This window comes from Lissotriton helveticus, chromosome 10, assembly GCF_964261635.1.
Source record: "Lissotriton helveticus chromosome 10, aLisHel1.1, whole genome shotgun sequence".
NCBI lineage: Eukaryota > Metazoa > Chordata > Amphibia > Caudata > Salamandridae > Lissotriton > Lissotriton helveticus.
The window spans coordinates 359,296,341-359,317,739 of NC_136071.1; the positions used below are offsets into that span (position 1 = coordinate 359,296,341).

At 45.1% G+C, this 21,399-nt stretch overlaps 1 protein-coding gene across 2 annotated transcripts in view; it reads right to left on the reverse strand.

The window, feature by feature from the left end:
* The window catches only part of LOC144783943 (uncharacterized), a 282,927-nt gene that overhangs the window by 92,363 nt on the left and 169,165 nt on the right, over window positions 1–21,399 (reverse strand). For both annotated transcript variants that reach the window (XM_078662674.1, XM_078662675.1), the window contains exon 5: window positions 10,503–10,658. In XM_078662674.1, the coding sequence (XP_078518800.1) occupies window positions 10,503–10,658 (156 nt within the window). The remainder of the gene's footprint in view (window positions 1–10,502; window positions 10,659–21,399) is intronic.

Sequence of the window (21,399 nt, forward strand, 5' to 3'; positions counted from 1 at the left end):
CTGCTCAGCTCCATCTCTCCTCGCAGCTTAGAGCGAGATGAGTTGAATTTACACTGTTTGAAATGAGAAAGACAATTTCCAATATCGGAAACTGCCCTGACAAAGATATGGGACCCTGAATGCTCCATTAAGCCCATCAAGGAATATAATCGGAGGACTCGTGTTAACTACATCATCCATTCTTTGATTAAGTTGAGGGCGGTGGTGAAAAGTGAGATGTCCTGTGCGGAGGACACCTTAAGGTAGAGCTGGATGGTATCGGCATAGAGGTGATAGAGGATTCCGGCTTCTTTTAATATGGCTCCTAGTGGCTCAATGTAAAGATTGAACAGGGTCAGAGAAAAGATAGAGCCTTGAGGGACACTTTGATCTACAGCCTTGGAGGTGAGAGACAGTTCTCAATCTTAATCATCTGAAATCTCAATCGCAACAGCCAACTGTGCGACGCAAACAGCGGGTGCTGTACATTTAGGTGAGAAGTTAGGCAGCTTGAGGTAGCACAGGCGGGAGCTCGCCACTACAGTTTGCACTGCGTTTTGCCAGGGGACTAAGCCGTGTGTGTTTGCGTAATGATTTGGAGACAGTCTGGACCGTCGTTCACCTGCCACTGACCATACTTCATCAAGCAGATCTCCCTCTCTCTGGGACAACACAAGCTGCCGCCTGTCGGAAGGTCGGCATATCTGCCATTCTGAGGGAGGCGGAAGAACATTGCATCCATGTGCAACAGGTTGTGCCTATCCTGCTGCTGCGCACCTCTATCTGAAGTCAATGGGCCCTGTGGCTGCGGCAGAATGGTGCCAGGTACTTCTGCAGGCTGGCCTCCCTGCCACGGCACTCCAGTGCAGCCAAGTGAGAATGCAGCCATGCAAAACACTCAAGTCCTCTCCTCTTGGACCGCTGTACCCGCTGCATATCAAGGCTGGGCCCGTCCTCCATGCTCCTTGACCATCAATCGGTGCTTGCTGACAACAGAGAGCACTGACACAACACTGCCCTGGCAAGTACCAACATGGTTAGCATTTGTGGAGGAGAGCTGGGGGCCTTAACACCCGTCAGAAGTGGACCCCTTAGCCAGTAATGTGCTGCCACCATGAGTGAAACTGCAATGTGTGATGAGGAGGGCAGTGACATTGATTATGCATTGTTGGTGTAAGTACCACTGAGCAAAAGGTACATTACACAAGGTACATTTCCACTGGGGGCTTGGGGCCGGGGTGGGGTTCAAAAGTGCCTTGTGGGTACTTCTTGGCGGGAAACGGCCTTTACAACGAAGCCGTTTCCACGAAATCTTTAACCACACATGCAGTACAACGCATGCGTGGTTACCACTAAAGCCTTTACCACGCATACCTTTACTACGAGGTTTGTAGTAAAGGCATATGTGGTAAAGGTAAAAAGTAAAAAAGGGGGGGCTTGGGGGGGTCTCCCCCCAAATAAAAAAACTCACCAGAAGTCCCGTCGGGATCTGCACATAATCAGCGTCGTTTAAGAGAAATCGGGAAAAAAATTCCGTTTCCTCTTAACGACGTATGACGTCACCACGCAAGTAGTCGAGGGAAAGGTTATGCATGGTAAACGAATTCCGTTGTAACGCATGCGTGGTAAAGGCATGCGTTGCAACGGAATTCGTTGTAACGTCATACATTCCTTCTTGGCACGAGTCCCTGCCCCTCCTCACATGGTGAGTTTGTTCTTCCAACTGGCATGTATGTAACACGCTCCAGGAGCGCCCCCTTTCAGGTGTCCACACTCCTCCAACCCTCCCGCTCCGCTTGTTAAGCCCGCAATCATAGTGCCTCGTTGTGCACTGCAGCATAGGGTGTATCAGCAGCACCGAAAGACCTACCTCACTCTGCGGAGCAGCCACCAGACTGGCAACCAGGGCTTAAAAGCAGGTGCTGAGACAGGTCCCTGTTGGTCTCTCCATTTTCGCCCTCATTCTTAACTCTGCAGCAGTTAAGTGTTTGTTATGTAACTTTTTTTTTAAGTTCTATATTGCGAAACTCCATGTGCTTAACATGAGCATCAACAAGGACATATTCATTCATTTTTTTGGTAGGCACAGGCGATCAAGCGATTTGCCCAGAAACACGGAAGCAGGTTTGGGTCTCAGTGTCGGCTCAACATCCTGGGCCTTATTTATGAAGTCCTTGCGCCGCCGGTGCGTCACTTTTTCCCATTTTAAAAGTGGCGCACCGGCGGCGCAAGGCCTTCATAAATAAGGCCGACACTGAGACCCAAACCTGCTTCCTCAGCTCTAACTTTATTTTTGGTTCACTGACAGAATATTGGAAACACAAATATGGTGTGGACAGAATATTGTGTATGTGGAGTTATATATAGTTAATCTTTCCTTACCCATAGAAAATTACCTTCACAATTTTCTTGTCCACAATATTTTTGACATTGTCCAAACATCTTTTTTTATTTAATAATCCAAAATGCATCTATTTACTTGGATCAGTAAACAAAAAAAGAAAATGGCGCCCACACCAATCAGTAGGTGAACACATGCATGGTGATGCATGTGTGCACCTATGGAATGTTGCAGTGCAAGTACCTTCATGATGCATACTTGCTATGCACTTGTCACATCAGGGCAAATGTTTACTTTTTTTGTTGATGCTGCAGAGAATCTGAAAAATGCATTGCCAAAGACATAGGTCAGGAAGGCGAGACCTATTGTATTTGCCAATTCTTGTTTATTTGTGGCACTTTTCTATCTGTTTTTGCTTTCTAGCTGGCCCGTGTTACAGCTTCACTGCTACACAGGGCTTTAAGTGGGATGAGAAAACTAGGGGGTCTCTCAAAGGGCTTGGTCGATGTAATTAAGGGTGTGGCTTAAAAACGCATGAGCTAAAAATCTATGCTTCGCATAGTGGGCCGCCCGACTTGTATTTTGCTGTTTCAGTCATTGCATCCAGATATATGATATAACAACTAACATCCTACCTACGACAAGTCAAGACCATTAGCTTTGTCAATAGCTGTTTGTAGCATACGATAAATAAGCAGCAACTATGGCTTGTTGTATATAATATTGAAAAAGCTTCCACTTAAAGGCCTGGTGACACCACACGATGTTGCTGCTGCTGCGTTTCAAAAAGAGAAGGGAAATCCAGAGACAAAATTACTCTCTTTAAAGGATTTTCCTTCCCCTACAATGCTCACCTGGTATGACATGCTGTAACTTTTCCACTAGTGAGAAGTGAGCAGTGTGAGCACACGCTCATCGATGTGCCTGCTGTCACTGCAGTCCGGGAAAAACGGACCGTGTATGCCAGGGCACAAAACAGAGCCTGATAGAGACCCGTTTCGACGCCCTCTTTAAAAAACTGCCGATGCTCAGTACCGGTGAGACCCAGTCCACTTAAAGCCCTGCTACTACATCATCAAAGAGTTGTTTGTGCTATCAGGCCCAGTTCTACAGGGTGGGCCGAGTGGGAACACCCAAAGAGGATCCTGGCCCACCCAAGGCAATTCAGAAGTGGAAAACCAGGTGCACATATCTCGGCCAGCTTTCGTGAAACCGGAAAAGATGCTACAGCTCGAGTGTGACTCTGCAAGTCACAGAGTCATCTGGTCCATTGTCATGGGCAGAATGACAATGGGCCGGCAGAGGAGGCACCGCATGGTGCATCTTCTCCCATCCCAGACCTCAGGAGGTGACTTTGATTCCTCAGGGAGGGGCTGATGCTTTTGAGCAGCACAATTAACATGTCATTTGTGGGGGACGTTGCCTTTAGTCCCTAGCACCAGCCCTCGACGATCCATAGAAAAGCTAAGGGGGACCTAGTGCCAGCATTCTTGGTTTAATAACTGTGCAGTGACATACCAGATGAGATTGGAAGTTTCATTCTACTGAAATTCCATCCATTTATAGATTGGGGAGTGTGATGTACACAGCTAAGAGTAATGGACCTTTAGAAAAAACACTAAGGACTGAAGCAACTTTACATTTGAAGACATGCATTTGCAATGCAATAAGGTCTTGCATTTGCAAGAGTTTGAGCTATTGACATTGTGGATGACACTGCCTTTTATTGATGTGTTTTGAAAACCTGCAAGCAGTGCGTAAACACGCACTTTGGGGCATATTTACAATGTCTGGCGCATCTCTGCAAATCAGCAGGGATGCGCCAGAACAGATGCGTCACGCAATCCCCCCTTGCGCCACCACGGATGCGTTGCATTTACTATGCGGTGCCCCATGGTGCAAGGAGGGGCAGATGCGTGACGCATCTTGTGGCGTAAGGGCAGCGCATTGCTGGAGTCGCGTCGCAAGTGCGACGCAACTCCAGCAATGCACAGGGGCCGCCCATACTTAACGTGGTGCATCACTCCTTACGCCTGCTTCAAGCAGGCGTAAGGGTTTGACGAAGCGGCGTCGTAAAACTGACTCAGTGAAATCCAGTAGATTTCACTGCGTCAGTTTTATGGGGCTTTCCTGCGAGGGAACACCCACCCTGCGACAGAACGCCCACATGAAACCTGATGCAGGTTTCATGTGGTGCAGTGCTTTTCAATGTGACGCATCTGCCTGGATGTGTCACGCTGTAAATAAGTCGCAACGTGGCGCATGATTTACGCTGCTGCTGCGTCACCAAAGTGACGCAACGGCATCGCAAATGTGTCGCAAGGGGCTTGTAAATATGTCCCCCAGTACTTTGCAGGTTTTCTTAACACATAATTAAAAGGCATTGTCATCTACAATGCCATATTGCATTGTAAATGCTTTCCGCAGTGTTGTTTATTCTATATCGTATCCTTCTGTACCTTCTCTCTTACTCCTTTTTCTGTCAGTCATCCCTTTTTCCACAGTTCCTCCCTGAACCTCCCTCCCTGCAATACTTATACAGTTTAAACGGCAATGTAGTTAAAATAAAGCAAATCAATGCAGCTATGCATACGCTTCTAGGAGTTTGGATCTTTCACAGAAACAACAGGCTGCAGCTAGTGAATAAATAATTCACAGTCCTGGAAAGCACTTTTGAGTGGGACTTTGCAAATATCGTTGTGAATAATCGTTCTCATGACTGGCTAGGCTGAACGAGTAATGCTCCTGGAAATAAGTAATGCTGGTGAAAATCACAATTGGCTCTTCCTAAAGGGAAATGAAGGAATAACTGGGACGTATTCTTATGTTAAATTCAAGTTACAGATGCCTGGTGCGCAGAATGGCTCCTGTCGTGAGGCACATTAAACTGGCTGATCGGCGTTAGCACAAAAAGCACTTTATCACGTCAACAATTTTCTTAGTGTCATTAACATGGTAGTCACGACACCGCCATAGAAGAAAGATTGCTGTGCATCTCGATAGCTTAGAGTTGTATAGCAGCCACGAAGAGTGGGCGTGGTGAATTGGTCCTGCAGGAAGAATAGCTTCGGACTGAAGAAGATGCTTTCGATTTCAAACAAGCTGTGCTCAGTTTGGGAACCATGGAGGCTACGGACAGGTTAGGGGTAGGGTTCACAGTGTAAGGGGAAGGAATAGATAAACGGGAGAGTGGAAGAAAATACCAGTCCATAGTCAGTGACAGTCGAGGGGTATTAGATTGATGATAGCTAGATGAGGTTGTAACCGTGGGAAGAGGTGTTGCGCCGCGGCCAGGGCGACTGACGCTGGAATCTGGGGACCACGGTTCGATCCCCGGCTCCGGCGGCAGGTTAGCCCAGCACCATGTGACTCTGGGCAATAGCTCGCTTAATCTTCCCGACGGCCCCCAGCGCCTAGAGACCCTTACGGGTGATTGTGCGCTTTACAAATGTGGACTTTACTTTCACCGTGGGCTGCACTTGAGAGCGTAAATTGGGGTTGGAGAGTCAGCCATTGACAGATATTGACATGCTGAGGAAGGGTGACCTATTAGAGGAACAGGGCAGTTAAGAGATGAACAGATATGTAGGAATGTGGATGCACCTGGGTGCCATACTGCGTAAAAAGCAACCTTCTGCAGGTCAGCATGTTGCCATACTATAGGAGAAAGTGATTTAAGAAAGTAGTGCTCACAGACTAAATAAAACGCCCTGAGCAACTACACGTGTAACAGGGGTTATCCTCATGGGAGGTAATAACAAAAGAGAGGGAGGTACTAAAGAGGGACTAATAAGCCTATTAACCAATGAAAAGCCACCATCTACAAAGGACAGTGACAGGAGCCAGTTATAAAGATGGGCGGAAAATGGTCTGAGCTTCTAGTCCATATTTGAATACAGCATGCCTCGCAGAGCAGCTCATGCGCTGCCCAGGCTCGACCTAAAATATCTGACTAGATATGCGTAAAAGGAAAATTTGATTTTGACAGTGCTGCACTGGAAAAATAATTCACCCTCTATGTTGGGGCGAGAGGTGAGAGCAGAGGAGTGATAAAGAGAGAGACAGAGACAAAAGGAAATAAGAGACTGAGTGGGGAGTAGAGGCAAAAGAAGAGGGGGAAAGGAAAGAGGGAGAAATCATTGATGAGAGAAGAGAGGAAAAGAGCCTAGAGGGGAAGGAAATAACTATAGATCAGTACAATGAGGGAGTGAGAGGGGGGGGAACGAGAGTGGGAAACAGCCAAGGAAAAGATGACATGAGGACAGACTAAGAGGAGAGGAGGGTAGAACAAGAGATTCGTAAAAGGTAGGGTGGGAAATTAACGTGTAGAGAAGGGCGATGGCAAAGGGAGAAAAAGAATAGTGAATGACAAAGCAAAGGATGGATGCAGAAGAGGGTGTTAGCAGTTTCCTGGTCAGTGATAATTAGGAAAGGATGAATCAAGGCCTCACACACACTTCTTAGTTCTGACGTTCCAGAAGTCTACAGCTTGATTTTGAGGTTGGCGACACCTAGAGGAAGTGCCAAATCAGGAGTATGATACTTTCCCTCCAAAAAAGAGATACTATGGTAAAAGAAATACCACCTGTGGATTCTCCACTGTACCTAACAATTCTTCCAGAAATAGGTGAATTTTCCCTTACCACTCAACAATAAAACATACTTTTGGTCTAATCTCTACTAAAGGTAGAACAAGGTCCCTGCACTTTCCCGAATAACCTTTGAAAGCAGACAGAACTGAAAGCACTTACAAGGACAGGAATTTACTAAATGTCTACAGAGAAAGGTCTTCTTCAAATGTCAAGGTTTGATAAAGCAGGTAGCTACTGACAGCAGCAACTAGGTAAAGTGGACACGACGAAAATAACATTAGGTCTAGGACACAAACAAGTTCAAGGCCAAGAGGGAAATTAGGGTGGCTGACATGAGAAAACACAATTCAAGAAAAGGGGAATTTTCAAGACAAGAAAAGACCAGAAGTAAAGCTCAAAGAAACAATAGGAATTGAGAGTCTGGAAATAAGGACATGGGAGGTAGAAAAAGAACAACCTATAGTGTGTATGTGGGAGACAGAGGAGTGAGAAAGAGAGTGAAATTATAGACTAAGAGAGAGGGAGGTAAATAGCACAGGGGCAATGGAAATGGGGAAAATCAGTGCAACCACGGAGAGAGAGAGAGAGAGCGAGAGAGAGAGAGAGAGCGTGACAGGAAAAAAAGAGACGGATAACAAGAGAGACAGAAAAATGGGAGGGACAGTGATGAAGAAGGGTATTAAAATAAATAGAGGGGTTTGTAGAATGAGAGGAAGATGGAGGGAGACAGAATGAAAACTTGGTATGAAATATGGACAGACATAAAGAAATATAGAAATTGTAATAGCTGTGGTAAGTGAGAACGTGAGAGTGCAGGTGAAGTGAGAGAGTAAACAAAGAGGTAAGAGTGATAACCCCTAGCAGGAGGAGAGAAGGACTGTTCATAGTTGTGGGGAACGAAAGAGAGAGCAAGGACACAGGTACTATATAAAAAATGAATTAAAAAAGTCTGTTGTTGAAGTGATTTCCTCCAGCATGTCAAGCAGATTCAGATCATGTCTCTTCCCACAGTATAGATGTCACCAAGTACCAAGCTGTGTTATACCTAAAAGACATCACACTTAGAGAGACTCCGTGTGGCAACAAAAAGGGTCCATGAAAGACCTGGATGTGTACAGCCACTGAAGCCTGAAGTTTAGCAGTGTGTTCTCTGACTTATGAAGTTTGGACAGAGATATCAGGAGACCTGAGGGTGGCCAGGAACGTCAGTGATCTGAAGGTAAACAAGATCTTCTGGTAGGTGAAATTGAGAAGAAGATTCAGCAACTTGAGGATGACATGTGCCCCAGGGATCTAAGGGGGATTGTATCTTCAATGATTAATGTCCCTGAGTAGTAACCTTCGGGCACTTCAGCATGGCCAGGCAGCACAAGTAAATGACACTGAGCAGGCAGCTTGGCACCTCTGGTGCGCCAGAGCCATTGGGACAAGCAGGAGCCTTGAATGCCTTGGCGTGAGCAGAGTTTTGAGCAACTTAGAGTAAGTATAAACCTTAGGATCCTGAGGGTAAGCTTGAGGCTCAGGGGTCTAACCTCAGCTATGCTTCTGAAGCGTATGTTCACCCTCCATACCCACTGCGAGGATTGAGGGTGACCAGAAGCTTCAGCCATCTGGTGTTGGCAATACACGTTTTGCCCTTAGGGTGAGCAAAACTTTAAGGAAGCTATACGGATATATACGTTTACGGAGTTTATGGTAAACATGATCCTCAGGGACATGAGGATGTACTGGAGCTTCCAAGTAGGAGTGAGCAAGAGCTACAGGGTCTGACAGTGAACAGGGAAATCAGGTGACAAGATGATGAGCTGGAATACAAAGGCACCTGAGAGTGAGCTGGAACCTTAAGAATCTGAGCCTGAGCAAGAGTCTCAGAGGACGGGAAAGTGGAAATTAGTTTCAGGGTCTCTTTCATAAGTGGGTAGTTTAGAGAGCAACTAATGGTGAGCAAGAGTCTGAAGGCCTTAGGATGAGCAGCACCTATAGATTCTTAGGTGTGAACATAAAAAAGGATACGCATGAGCTTCTGGGGGTCATGTTGGTCAGGACCAAGCAAGGTTTTGTAAGAATGGCCTGGAGTTTTAGGACTGACTGCAGAGAGAGGAGGCAGAGATCAGAGGGCGAGTAAGGGCTTAGAGGATCTAAGAGTGAGCAACTGTTTCAGGGACAGATTCGTTGGAAGATGTGTGTGAGTTGCAGAGAAATAATAGTGTTTCCAGCAAGTGGAGACTGCTAATGGTCCTTGAACATTTGAAAAGATGAATTTAACACAAGATGAGGTGGAAAGTTCCATTTGTGACCATTTTGCATCATAACAGTATCATTCTGTTCAAAAGAATCTTACATGATGTATTTCAGTGCCTTAAATATAAGTTTTTTAAGGTTCATAGTGCACACCCATTGTACCCTTAGCTCCTGTAGAAGTCTTTTTTTATTACATGAGTGGCTAAGCAGACACTATTGTGCACAGTATAGTGTTCTCTATTCAGAGCATGTTTGTTTAGTACAGGGCACTGAAGTATTGTTTTTCTGAAAAAACTTTTTTATTACTTGGTACATGTTAATTACCACTAACACAGGGCAAACCAAACACACACTACAAAACAACCTGACAACTTAATACTAGCAGTTCAAGCATGTTGATACTTCTTCCATTAAGGGGGAGATGTGAATGCTGGGAGTATTGCCACTACAGGGAAGACTGCCAGAGGCTAGAATGTCCAAAAAGGAATATCTCAGAAAAAGCTTGGATGGCCTCAGAACAGATGGGAGAAAACCCCAGGCCCAGCTGAGAATGAGTTTTGAGCATGACGGGCAGCGTGAGACATGGCCTGTATTGTGTGCTTTGATTACCATAACTGATGGGTTTCCTTGGTTTAGCACTTTTGTCAAAACCATAACTCTGTTTTTAACTGTTTTTTTTAATGAACATGTGCATAGAAAGGGAGTATACATAATTGTAAAGTATGCATTATATTATTAGGTGGGGGGGTGCAAAGTTGTCAGAGGGCTTACTGCGCTGCATTTTTAAACTTTAGTGCTTTGCAAACTGCAAAGCTGCCAATTTTCTTTTTTTAAACATGAAAAGCTGCAAAGAGACGTGTGGCAGAAGGAATGTTTCTGCTGCTGCACATGCCCAGGAACAGGCTGCAGCTAATCAATATGCTGTGTCCCTCCCCTTCCACAATGCCAGAAGCGAAGTAGGTACCTCTTTGGTTGTTGTTTATGGTGTTAAAATGGCAAAACTTGACAATGCAGTACCTAGTACTTTGTATGACTGCCCATTCATCTTCGTGGCTCACCCTTCCTTGTTCATGGCCCTCCCAGCAAGAATCGTAGAGCCGGGCCTGTGAGCTAATTCCTGACCAAAAATATATGAACATATTTTTAAAAAAAAATAGAAAAACACTGTGCATTCCTTTTAGTTCTTGCATACATGTCTGATTTATACATTGAATTTCCCAGATTCACCGCTAATGACGCACGTCTTTGTATCCTGATTAAATCCATGGCACCCCTTATTTGCTGCACTTCCTGAGCTCCAGGACGGTGCAATGGAAAAAATCCTCTTTAGTGCATATTTAAAGACGTACCTCTCTCCTGAGGATGAACTTGCCCATTCCTCCTTCTTCACTAGAACTGACTGCAGAGGACCCCCAGCGCGTCGTCTTCTCCCTCGGTCGATGTGAAGGCTGATTTTGAGTGGTCTTCCCTGATGCTCGTGTCCCACTGCCTTTGGGTTCTGTGCCCTACACAAAGAGACAATAGAGCAGAAGATTTCATTACTTGGTGCCTTGTTAATATTCAAAATAATATACATTGTGGGCGAAAGTGCAATTACTAGAGCCAAATTTCGGGTGAGGGGCGGGGTGACTAATAAAAATTTCGGAGGGGGGGGGTTGTTCTTCCAGAAATATGCAGAGTGGAGATTTAGGGGCTCTAAGAAGTGGTGAAAACACAACAAAGCCTCGTTAGCAAGTAAATGGTCTTGTAAAGACCTGTGAAGTACTCGGGTGTGGCTGCAGTAAGACGGTCGCCAGAAGACAACAGCTCAAAACCTGTCTGTGTGTAGCCCGGGGAGAGTAGTTAGCCTAACGGCTTCGTATCTGTGGCCCTGGGTTCGAGTCTTGGCAATGACGCTGAACATCCTGTGATTCTGGGCAAATCACTTAATCTGTGTCCTCGTGTAATGCAGCTGGTGCTATGTAAAGCGCTCTGATACCAGATTCGGGTTTAGTTCGCGCTATATAAAACTCTGTAAAATAAAATAAAAATAAAAAGAAGCTGTCTCAGCCTGGGCTGACACACACGACGGTGGGGGCTGAAGCCCTTTGAGCCCAATGGGCGTTGCACGCCTGATCGTGGGCCTGAATTACAGTTCGATGGTAGCGTTCGCCCTCTGTGGTGGAAGTGGTAAGCCCTCAGTTGGAGAATCCTCCGCCAGTGAAGGATTCTCACCATAGAGATCATTTGGCAGAGGTACTTCCGCAGGAGGATTTCTCAATCTCTTCATGAAATAGATACTTTTCTGTTACTGCCCAACTATTGATTAGGATCCAGCACAGAGGACATCTAACTGTTGCCAGCTCCCTCTACACTAGCCATTTTATATCGCTCTTCAAATTGCAAGTTCTGTCACGAAATGGTGGCTACATCCTCGAATGCAAAAAAGATCTTGACTGCCTCGCTGATCCCAACGGCATTACCTCCATGGTTCTGGGCTAGCTGCATTGAGGCCTGTGATCTGAACCTACTGATGAGGGAAACATCCTTTACAACGCAACTTTTACCACGCAGTGCTTTTACATCGCAACTTTTACAACGCAAACCATTACAACGCATTGCGCTGGGGGGCGCTCGAGGATAGGGAATAAGTTTAATTTACTATCCAACACCTTCCCTAGTGTCCACGGGGACTGGAGTTGGAATAGTAAATTAAACTATTCACTATCCAGCACCCCAAAGAGCTATGCGTTGTAAAGGTTTGCGTTGTAATACTTACGATGTAAAAGCATGCGATGTAAAAGCATGCGTTGTAAAGTCATACATCCACTGATGATGCTTGCTGCATTGAGGCCTGTGATCTGAGCCTACTGATGATGCTTGCTGCATTGAGGCCTGTGATCTGAGCCTACTGATGATGTTAGCTGCATTGAGGCCTGTGATCTGAGCCTACTGATGATGCTTGCTGCATTGAGGCCTGTGATCTGAGCCTACTGATGATGCTTGCTGCATTGAGGTCTGTGATCTGAGCCTACTGATGATGTTAGCTGCATTGAGGCCTGTGATCTGAACCTACTGATGATGCTTGCTGCATTGAGGTCTGTGATCTGAGCCTACTGATGATGCTTGCTGCATTGAGGCCTGTGATCTGAACCTACTGATGATGCTAGCTGCATTGAGGCCTGTGATCTGAACCTACTGATGATGCTTGCTGCATTGAGGTCTGTGATCTGAGCCTACTGATGATGCTTGCTGCATTGAGGCCTGTGATCTGAACCTACTGATGATGCTAGCTGCATTGAGGCCTGTGATCTGAACCTACTGATGATGCTAGCTGCATTGAGGCCTGTGGTCTGAACCTACTGATGCTCAAAACAAGTTTAACTTGCTGGTTATCCCATGTCACAAGCTTTGCCCCGACAAGCAACAGATCTTACCACTCGAAATGAGTCATGCGAGAACATTGTAGATTCTACTCTTCCATTGCACTTCATTGTATTTTCTTGTATAACATTTTGTTCTAGTCTATTCCATGAAACTGTTTTTTGGCCTATTCTATGGATATGGTATCCATAGACAGGAATAACACTCAATATAACATGCCACACAGTGAAAACAGACCAATCAGAGAGAACCTTAACTGAAAGGATTATAAACAGCACTCAATTAAATAATGCTATACACCTTCATCTGACATAAGACTCCCAATGAACTACATCAGATGTATTCAAACATCAATCCAACAAACATTGAATATTTATGAGAAAATGTTGGAGCACAGAGCTGTGCCACATTTGGCAGCGATGTGCTTTGACATTTTGAAACGCAGGGATGCGCTGTATTCACAAGAATATGGCTCAACCCTGTGGGTCCCCTAACGCTAAATTTAGCTGCCTAGTGCCAACGTAGGCACCCTTGCACCCTAGTGCCAAGTGTCAGCATTGCAGTGAATGATTGTTTATGTGCAGGAAGATGTCCCTCCTTCACATAAACATCATGGCAATGTGTTACTTCTGTCACATAGGAGTAGAAAATCGTCATTATTTAATGATTGTTTATGTGCAGGAAGGGACACCTTCCTGCACATAAACAATAGTTAATGGCATTTTGCTCTTCATATGTGTGCTGTAGAATGCAGGACACATAGAAAAAGCAAAAGTTAGGAGAAATAAAAGTATTTACCCTCATTTCGCCCTTCTAACGTCTGCTCTTGCATGGCGTTAGTTTTGGGTACTGCCTCAGATTTACACCTCCTTGTTAATCTGGATAGCATAAAAACAATAGGTGTTGCTGTGGAACGCCCACAGCAACACCCACTGCACACCTCTTTCAAGCTAAGTGATGCTTTGTAAATATGGAGAAGGGTGTACTACCAACAAAACATCGCTAAAAGTGAAGTTCTGGTGACAATATCCCCTTGTAACTATGCCCCTGTGTGTAATGAGTGCACAATTGAAATGAAAATGTAACACATTCAATGACATCCATTAAAATTAATGTGTGTAATATATTTTATTATTATTGATATGAAGCTGACAGCTGGAGTGGAAGTGAGAGGAAAAGCGAAAGTGGTTGAGAACGCAGGACGTTGACTGTGAGCTGCGAGACGTCACCCAGAGTAGAGAATCTAGTGTCGAGGCGGGTATGGAAGCGCGAGGTACCACAATGCGTAAGACACCAGCAACCTGGCACTCCCCCCGTCCTCGCAGCCAACCCTGTGGTGGTCCTGCAGGCCCCAAAGTCTTCATTTGGTGGTCCAGTAATTATTAATCCACCAGCGATGGTGAGCCTCAAATCGTGGGTAGAATTGGGGCAGAGATCTATTGCACAGTGGGGTGCCCGCATCCTGCTTCCGGAAGTCCTCTGCAACAGGATAAAGCATAAGGAAAGAAAGACGCCATGGTTGCTCTGAGGAGCCAACAGGAAATCAGGTGCCGGCATGAGCCAAGAGACGTGTACTGCAGCATGCGGAGAGGTGAGCAGCACTTCCCGGCATTCCCCTGAGCGTTCTGCGGTGCGGTGCCCTGCCATGCTTCCACTAACTCACCAGCCTGCTGGCCTGGTGAAGCTCGTGCGCAGCCCGGCCCGTCGCATTCACAGGTATCCTCGCAGCAGAGAATAGGAACCTGCGGCAGGGTAAGGTGATTGATGACAATCCATCAGCGCCCCAAGTGAGGGCAGCAGGCGCCACTTGGATAGACAATAGCCACTAGGACTCCGGGAATGATGGTCTGTTGAGTCTGCTCCTCTCCTCCACTCAAGACAGCCCACATCCGTAGCCCCAGACTTGCCCCTGATCTGCCAGTCCACAATTTGCAAGTAGCGTGGGCTTGCAAAATAGATTTGAAGAGCGGAGTAAACCAACCCAAAGGAAGGAAGACAATTTGGAGGCAATTGGGGTTAAGGAGCGAGTCAACCAACATACACCAGCTGACACGTGGTCGACATTGGTGGTGCAGAAGCAGCTGGCCTAGTGATGGGTGTAGCTTGCGTCCCAATTGTCCCCCCACTCCGGCTTTATCCACAATCGTTCCAATGCCAGTGTAGCGAAAATTGCCTGAAAACCCCAGCAATACTGTGCCATCCCCCTCAGAGGGCAAAAATCAAGGAGAACAAATATCAAGGAAGCCTGGAAAGTCACAAAAGAAGTGGTAGTTATCCGTGTTTGTTCCCTCACAATCCTGACCAGATGAATCTCCATCCAGGCCATCCAGGGTCACCCAGCGTACACCCCGATGTACATCCATAGGCTGAGAGAAGGCGGCTGCAGGAGCCACACCAAGCTACATCAAACAGCACAGAATCAAGGCAAACCTTAAATCATAAATCTTAACGCATCCCAGAAAGGTCCAAAAGAGGAGAATGAGGTTAGGAAAAACCCAGCAACCTTTGCCACATAAAACCCCAAAACTCCCAAATCAGATGGATTTGACTTTGGGTAACAAAACCTCAAGGAAGAAAACAAGCAAATCTTCAGATACAGGAGTCTCCTCTGGCAAATTCTCCTAACATCGCCAATGGTGACATCCTTCGGGAAAGCTAACCCAAATCATAAATTTGCATTTCTTAAAGACCCCATCTCAGCTATATTTGCAGCATCCATGGAAATACCAGGTCTGCTGCACCCCCTAACTCAATAAAAAGGATTAAGAACCTGTGGCTCATAGACCAGAAATGGAAGCCCCCGGCTCACAAAGGGAATAATGCTAAACTGTGATTTTTCATCCAAGTCCAATACAAAATCACTCTCAATGCCACACTAGTTGAAGCTCTGGTTCATGCACCAGACCAACCGCACTCCACCCCATGCACAGCCGGTGGAAGAACTCCAGAGCAGCATAACCGATGGAACACTAACCACAAAGACATGTTCAATGAGGAGGTTGAAAAGTAATACATTATTAGTTCTTGGCCACGTTCAATACCCATCTCGAATGGCAATGACTTTGTTTGCTAATTGGAAATCAGAAGAATAATCTCAGACAATTTCCAGGACCTCATAACTGATATCCCAGTAATGAATAGCATAACTCAAGGGTGGTCAGAAACCAAAAACAGTGGTGTCAGCCCAAAACAAGCGCAAAAAGTAATAAACAAAGCAAACACAAATACAAATATGGCAAACAATAATACCAACCAAGGCGCTCTAAAGTAAATTCAGTAAATTACAAACCCAAAGAATTATATGCCTCAAGAACAGTCAGAGGCACCAGCGGGCAATTAAAAAACATTTCCTAACGGAATGCCAAACAACAGGTCAGCTCGTAACAACTCCAAGGTAACAGGTTCCTTATCTTCAACAAACCAGGGCATACAATCAGACGAAACTCCAGATTAGTGGGACTCATTCTTAACAACGCTACAGTCTTCAATAGATGCCCTAAACTTCCAGTCAGACAAACTTGATGTCCAACTGGACCTCATGAACTTAATTGCATCACAAATTTCCAGACTAAACACCAAACTGGAATCTATGACTCGACTAATAACCAGGGATCAGGATGTATACTCTCCTTCCCGAGAAAGTATTCTTATGGACAGTAATAGATAAACTATCCGCCCTCCTGAAAATTCTAATAAGTCTTCTTTAAATAAAGCAACCAACTCATGCACGTAAGCAAACCACAGGCACCCGTTTGACGGCTTAAACGGATAAGAACAAGACTAAGATTGAAAACGTTTTCTTGAAACCGCACAGATAAACATCTTAAAAGAAGACGGTATACATATACAGTCAACTAAAAGGAGCATGAAGAAGTTCAACCTCAACCCTTGCTCTGGAAATACCTTCCCCAGTGAGAGAGAAAATGAATTCCCCTCCCAAACTCCCCAAAGACAGCTCAAGCGAACCAGAAATGTAAGAAATAAGATACAGAAATCCAGGAGGCTGAACAAAAGGGCTTCTGCCCAATATTTGGGATAAAGGGAAACAATAGTGAAGGGTGTGCTACAAGTAATACACCAGACTCTCCTATCAATACTAAGTCAATTATGGATTCTGCAATAGCAGACACTTCACCATCGATGAAACAAGCAATAAAAAGTCTTGAGAATCAAAGAGAGAGCCACAAACTAGCAGGAACCAACACTTGTGGCTTAAAGACATAGAAAAAAGAAGCACTCCTTAAGAGCACCCTAGTGGCATCCCTACCAGTAGTCTGCAAACATGCAGGGAGTTTGATCCACGTTGTCATGGCCGACTTGGTCATTGACTCACATTAAACTGGTGCCACAATTTAGCAGGGCCCTACCCAAAACTAGACCCTCTCCGCCATGGACGAAGCCAGGCAGTTCCCATCCCAAACAAGAGGGCATACAAATCCGCAATTAACACATCACGAGAAGCCACAAATCGTGATTACTAACAATAACGTACACAATCAGAGAATCATGTTAGAATTCCAAGCAGTCAAAAGAACTTCAGCCACACCTACTAAACAGCAGCATGCAAAGCACTGATCAGCCTCTACGAAATCACATAAAATGCCATCCAACCCGACAGTAGAACATCACAAATCTGCCCCCTCTAAACCCTCTTACAATATAAACGCCTGCTCAAATATTGAGACTTGCAGCCACCAACTTTTACTAGAACCTGAATATACCTCACGCGGTCCACAATATATCCTCAACAGAGTAAATATTCCAAGGTTACTAGCAGAGATCCCAGAGCTGAAAGATATAATTTCCCCAGATCTACAATCAGTGGAATTTCTGGCAAATAATGCATTGTTACCTAAACTTACTTTAACAACATGGAGCACAAGGGAAATTGCGACATTCATTTTAGCCTTTGCCAAAACCTTTGAAGAATGGGGAATAATAGTAAAGAGACACAGCGCCCCTAGGTACCCATTCCCCATGGCCCATAGCAAGAGAGCCAAGGTCTTGGTAGACATCACCCCTGTTTACTCAGTCTTACAGGGCGCAAAAAGCAACTCGATCCACAGAACAGAAGGGCAGAGACATTAGAGGCAGCCAAGTAATGCATCTAGGGCACAGTGGAACTTGATCCATACAGTGTTAAATGCCACAAGAAGCCCATGAATCAGCAATCGAGTCAAAACTTGGTCAGAGCACACAACTTTGCACTTAATATCATGGCATATAGCTGGGGCAAAAACCTTACTTCAAGATGGCATCCTGCCATATAACTAATAAAACTTCATTATAATAGCACTTCAGGAGACCTTGTCAATGATAGCCCTCCCAGTAGTAGGCTACATACACTACCAGATCTTGGCAACCAAATCTCAACACTACGTAAGGCCTAAAGGGGGCCTCACGGTATACATATCTCTCACTCTAGAAATCACCACCGAAGAATTATCCTCTGCACATCCAGATCTCCTAATACTTAGGCTCAACAAATGAACCAAACAAAATAGACCACCATTACTATTATTCAATGTTTATGTTCACCCTAATTCAGCAAAAAGAAAATGCTTCTAGAAACAATAACCTCAAGGATAGCTGACTACTAGCAAGCAAACCCAACATGGGACATGATTTTAACAGGTGACTTCCTGCTGACTACGGAAAACTCTTTCTGGGATGTTCCATCACAGACAAAGCATGTAGTCAAATGGCGGACCAAACTGGGGAAAATTTGTGACAACCCTAGAATTCCTTGGTATGATGGTGATGAACGAAGGGTTCTCAGACAATAACCCCCAAATTACACTTATTTTGGCCCAAACTCAAAACTATCATGAACTACACAATTGTCTCACTGCCACTAATCCCACTGTGCGATAAAAATGAAATCCTAAGCTCAACAGAAAGCAATCATCTCCTGGCTGCCACCACTACCCTGGGCCACTCCTGTCCTAGGAGTCTGCCCATTGCCAGCAGCCATTAACTGTAATGGGGTAATCCTGTAAACCTCAGAGCCTGGGTGGGTAGATAAACAATAAACAAGGGTTCTGTCGGAGGGAACATTTCAATTGAAAACAATACTTAATATTGAATACTGACCACAAGCAAAAAAGGGGAAACAAGTAAAAACTTTTTTTGTATTTAACTTTTTCGGAGGTTTGAATTATGCATTGAATCAAATATGCTGTCCAAAATACACAAAACACATGGACTGTGAATACAACAGAAGTCGTGACTGGTGACTGGATGTTTACAAGTGATAGAACATATATACATAAAAGAAAAAGTATTTTTCCGAAAATTCCAACCCACTACCTATAACAAAACCACCTAGGTTTCCAGACCAACCATAGCACAGAGACAGCACTCATCATCGCAAATGACAACATCAGAACCCTACTCAACCAAGGAGAAACAGTGGCTTTGATTTTCCTCAACTTGACTGCAGCATTCAACACCATACCCACCACATTCTCATCAACAGACTCCACAACATAGGCATTCAAAAATATGCCCTAAAGTGGATCATCTCTTTCCTCTCAGGACACACCCAGAGCATACATCTACCTACTTTCACCTCTGCTCCCAAGGACATCGTATGTTGCATGCCCTAAGGATCATCCCTCAACCCCACTCTCTATTCAAGATATACATGACCCCCCACGCGGACTTTGTTAGATCTCCCACATACTCAATATTATCTCCTATGCCGACAACACTCAGCTCATCCTCTCACTCACCAAGGAACCCTCTTACATCCAAACCAACCTCCACAACACCATGACCGACATAGCAGACTGGATGAGAAACATCTGCCTCAAACTTTATTCTGACAAAACTGAGGTACTGATATTCAGAAAGATCACCTCCGCACAGCTGGTGGCCAGAAGAACTCGAACCCACACCAACTGACCATGCTCACAACCTTGGCATAATCCTGGACAGCCAACTGACCATGAAAAAGAAAGTCAACACAGTTGCCTCTTCCTACTTCCACACGGATGTATGACGTTACAACGCATACTTTTACAACGCCTACCTTTACATCGCAAGTTTTACAACGCATACCATTACAACGCATAATGCTTTTGGGCGCTGGATAGTGAATAGTTTAATTTACTATTCCAACTCCAGTCCCCGAGGATAGTAGGGAAGGTGTTGGATAGTACATTAAACCTATTCCCTATCCTAGAGCGCCCCCCAGCGCTATGCGTTGTAATAGTTTGCGTTGTAAAAGTTTCGTTGTAATGGTAGTTCGTTGTAAAAGTTTAGTTGTAAAGGCTGTATACCCTTCCACACCATCCGCATGCTCCCGATTTTCAGATAGATCCCAGTAAACACCAGAAACTTTGTTGCACAAGCCCTCACCACCAGCCGCCTAAACGACGGCAACGCACTCTACTCTGGTATCTCCACCCAACTCCTCAGAAGGTTCCAGACAATACAGAACATGGCTGCCATACTCATCCTGGACCTCCCCAAGCGTACCCACATCTCTCCTCACCTCAGAAACCTCCACTTGCTCCCTGTCCAGAAAAGATGTCAGTTCAAGACGCTCACACATACCTACAAAGCCCTACACAAACAAGGATCTTCCTACTTCAACCACCAGCTAAGCTTCCCTCGAGACACCTGCGCTCCACTTCACTTCCCCTCGCACATATCCCCTGCACCCATCATGCCCGCAGTGGGGGTGCATTCTCCTACATTGCCACTTCCCACTACACCTCCAAACAGCACCCTCCCTGGCAGTTTTCAGAAAGCAACTCAAGACATGGCTTTTCAACGCAGCAACCGTAGCACCCAGATACCCCTAGGAGTGATAGTGCTGCGCTTTATAAATGATTGATATATTTATTGATTCATTAATTCATTGATATCAGAATCTATTGCTAGGGCGGACGCCCCAAAGTTATCCACTGGCTCCAGTAGAAACAGGCTTTCTACACCCAACCAACCTAAAGCGTCTGAGATACAACAGCAAATCAATAGCAGATCTTGCCATTCAGGTGAAAAGCTTCATGATAAACCGTTTAAATACAAGTAGCAGTCAAACAGATGCATTACCAAAGTTTAGCGTTGAACTGTTAATACAAACTGCATCCAGGAAACCTGATTCATTCATAGTGCAACATCGGCTAAAGACCATCTCGGCCAAATGTATCACCCTAAGAAAAGAGCTAAAAGCCATTAGACAACTGAGAACAGGAACTCGGTAGTGTTCCCTTTAGGAAAGAGCAAAACATCTAATGGAAGATTACAAAAAACAACTTTGGGAGATCAGGAGAGCCTACACACATGCATCCCGGTCAAAACTATTATATAATACCAGGCAGGCAAATTCCAGGACATTTGGGGAAACAATAAATGGCCTTCATAGCCCAGTAAAAGTGATGAGCAACTCAAGAATACCAGAGCCACGATGGGTCTCCCACCTGGTTAATGTTTTTGCCATTAACAAAACTTTTACCTATCAAGATAAAATTAATCAGTTTGGTATCAGGCCGGTTCCAATCGACCTGCTTGCAATTTAAGAAGTCACATCGATTAGCCAGCCTGATCCAGGCACAGAGAAGAAGTGTCACTTGATCACCAAAGAAGGCACCCAACACTCACCTTCCAAAGTTTAAAAAGTTGTACTTAACAGTTGCCGTGAAGGGGGACCAGGACCAAATGGCATACCACAGGCCATCTTTAAAAAAGAAGTTGTGTATTGGTCAGTGGAGTTATCTGTATTATACAAAGAGTTTCAAGCAAAGGTCATCGTACCAAAGAGCTGGCGAGGCTCTATCATAAATCTGATATTTAAAGGGGGAGACAAGGTCAACTCTGCCAAATACAGCCTTATTGCACTCCAGGATTATGGAACAACTTATCAAAGTCTGAATA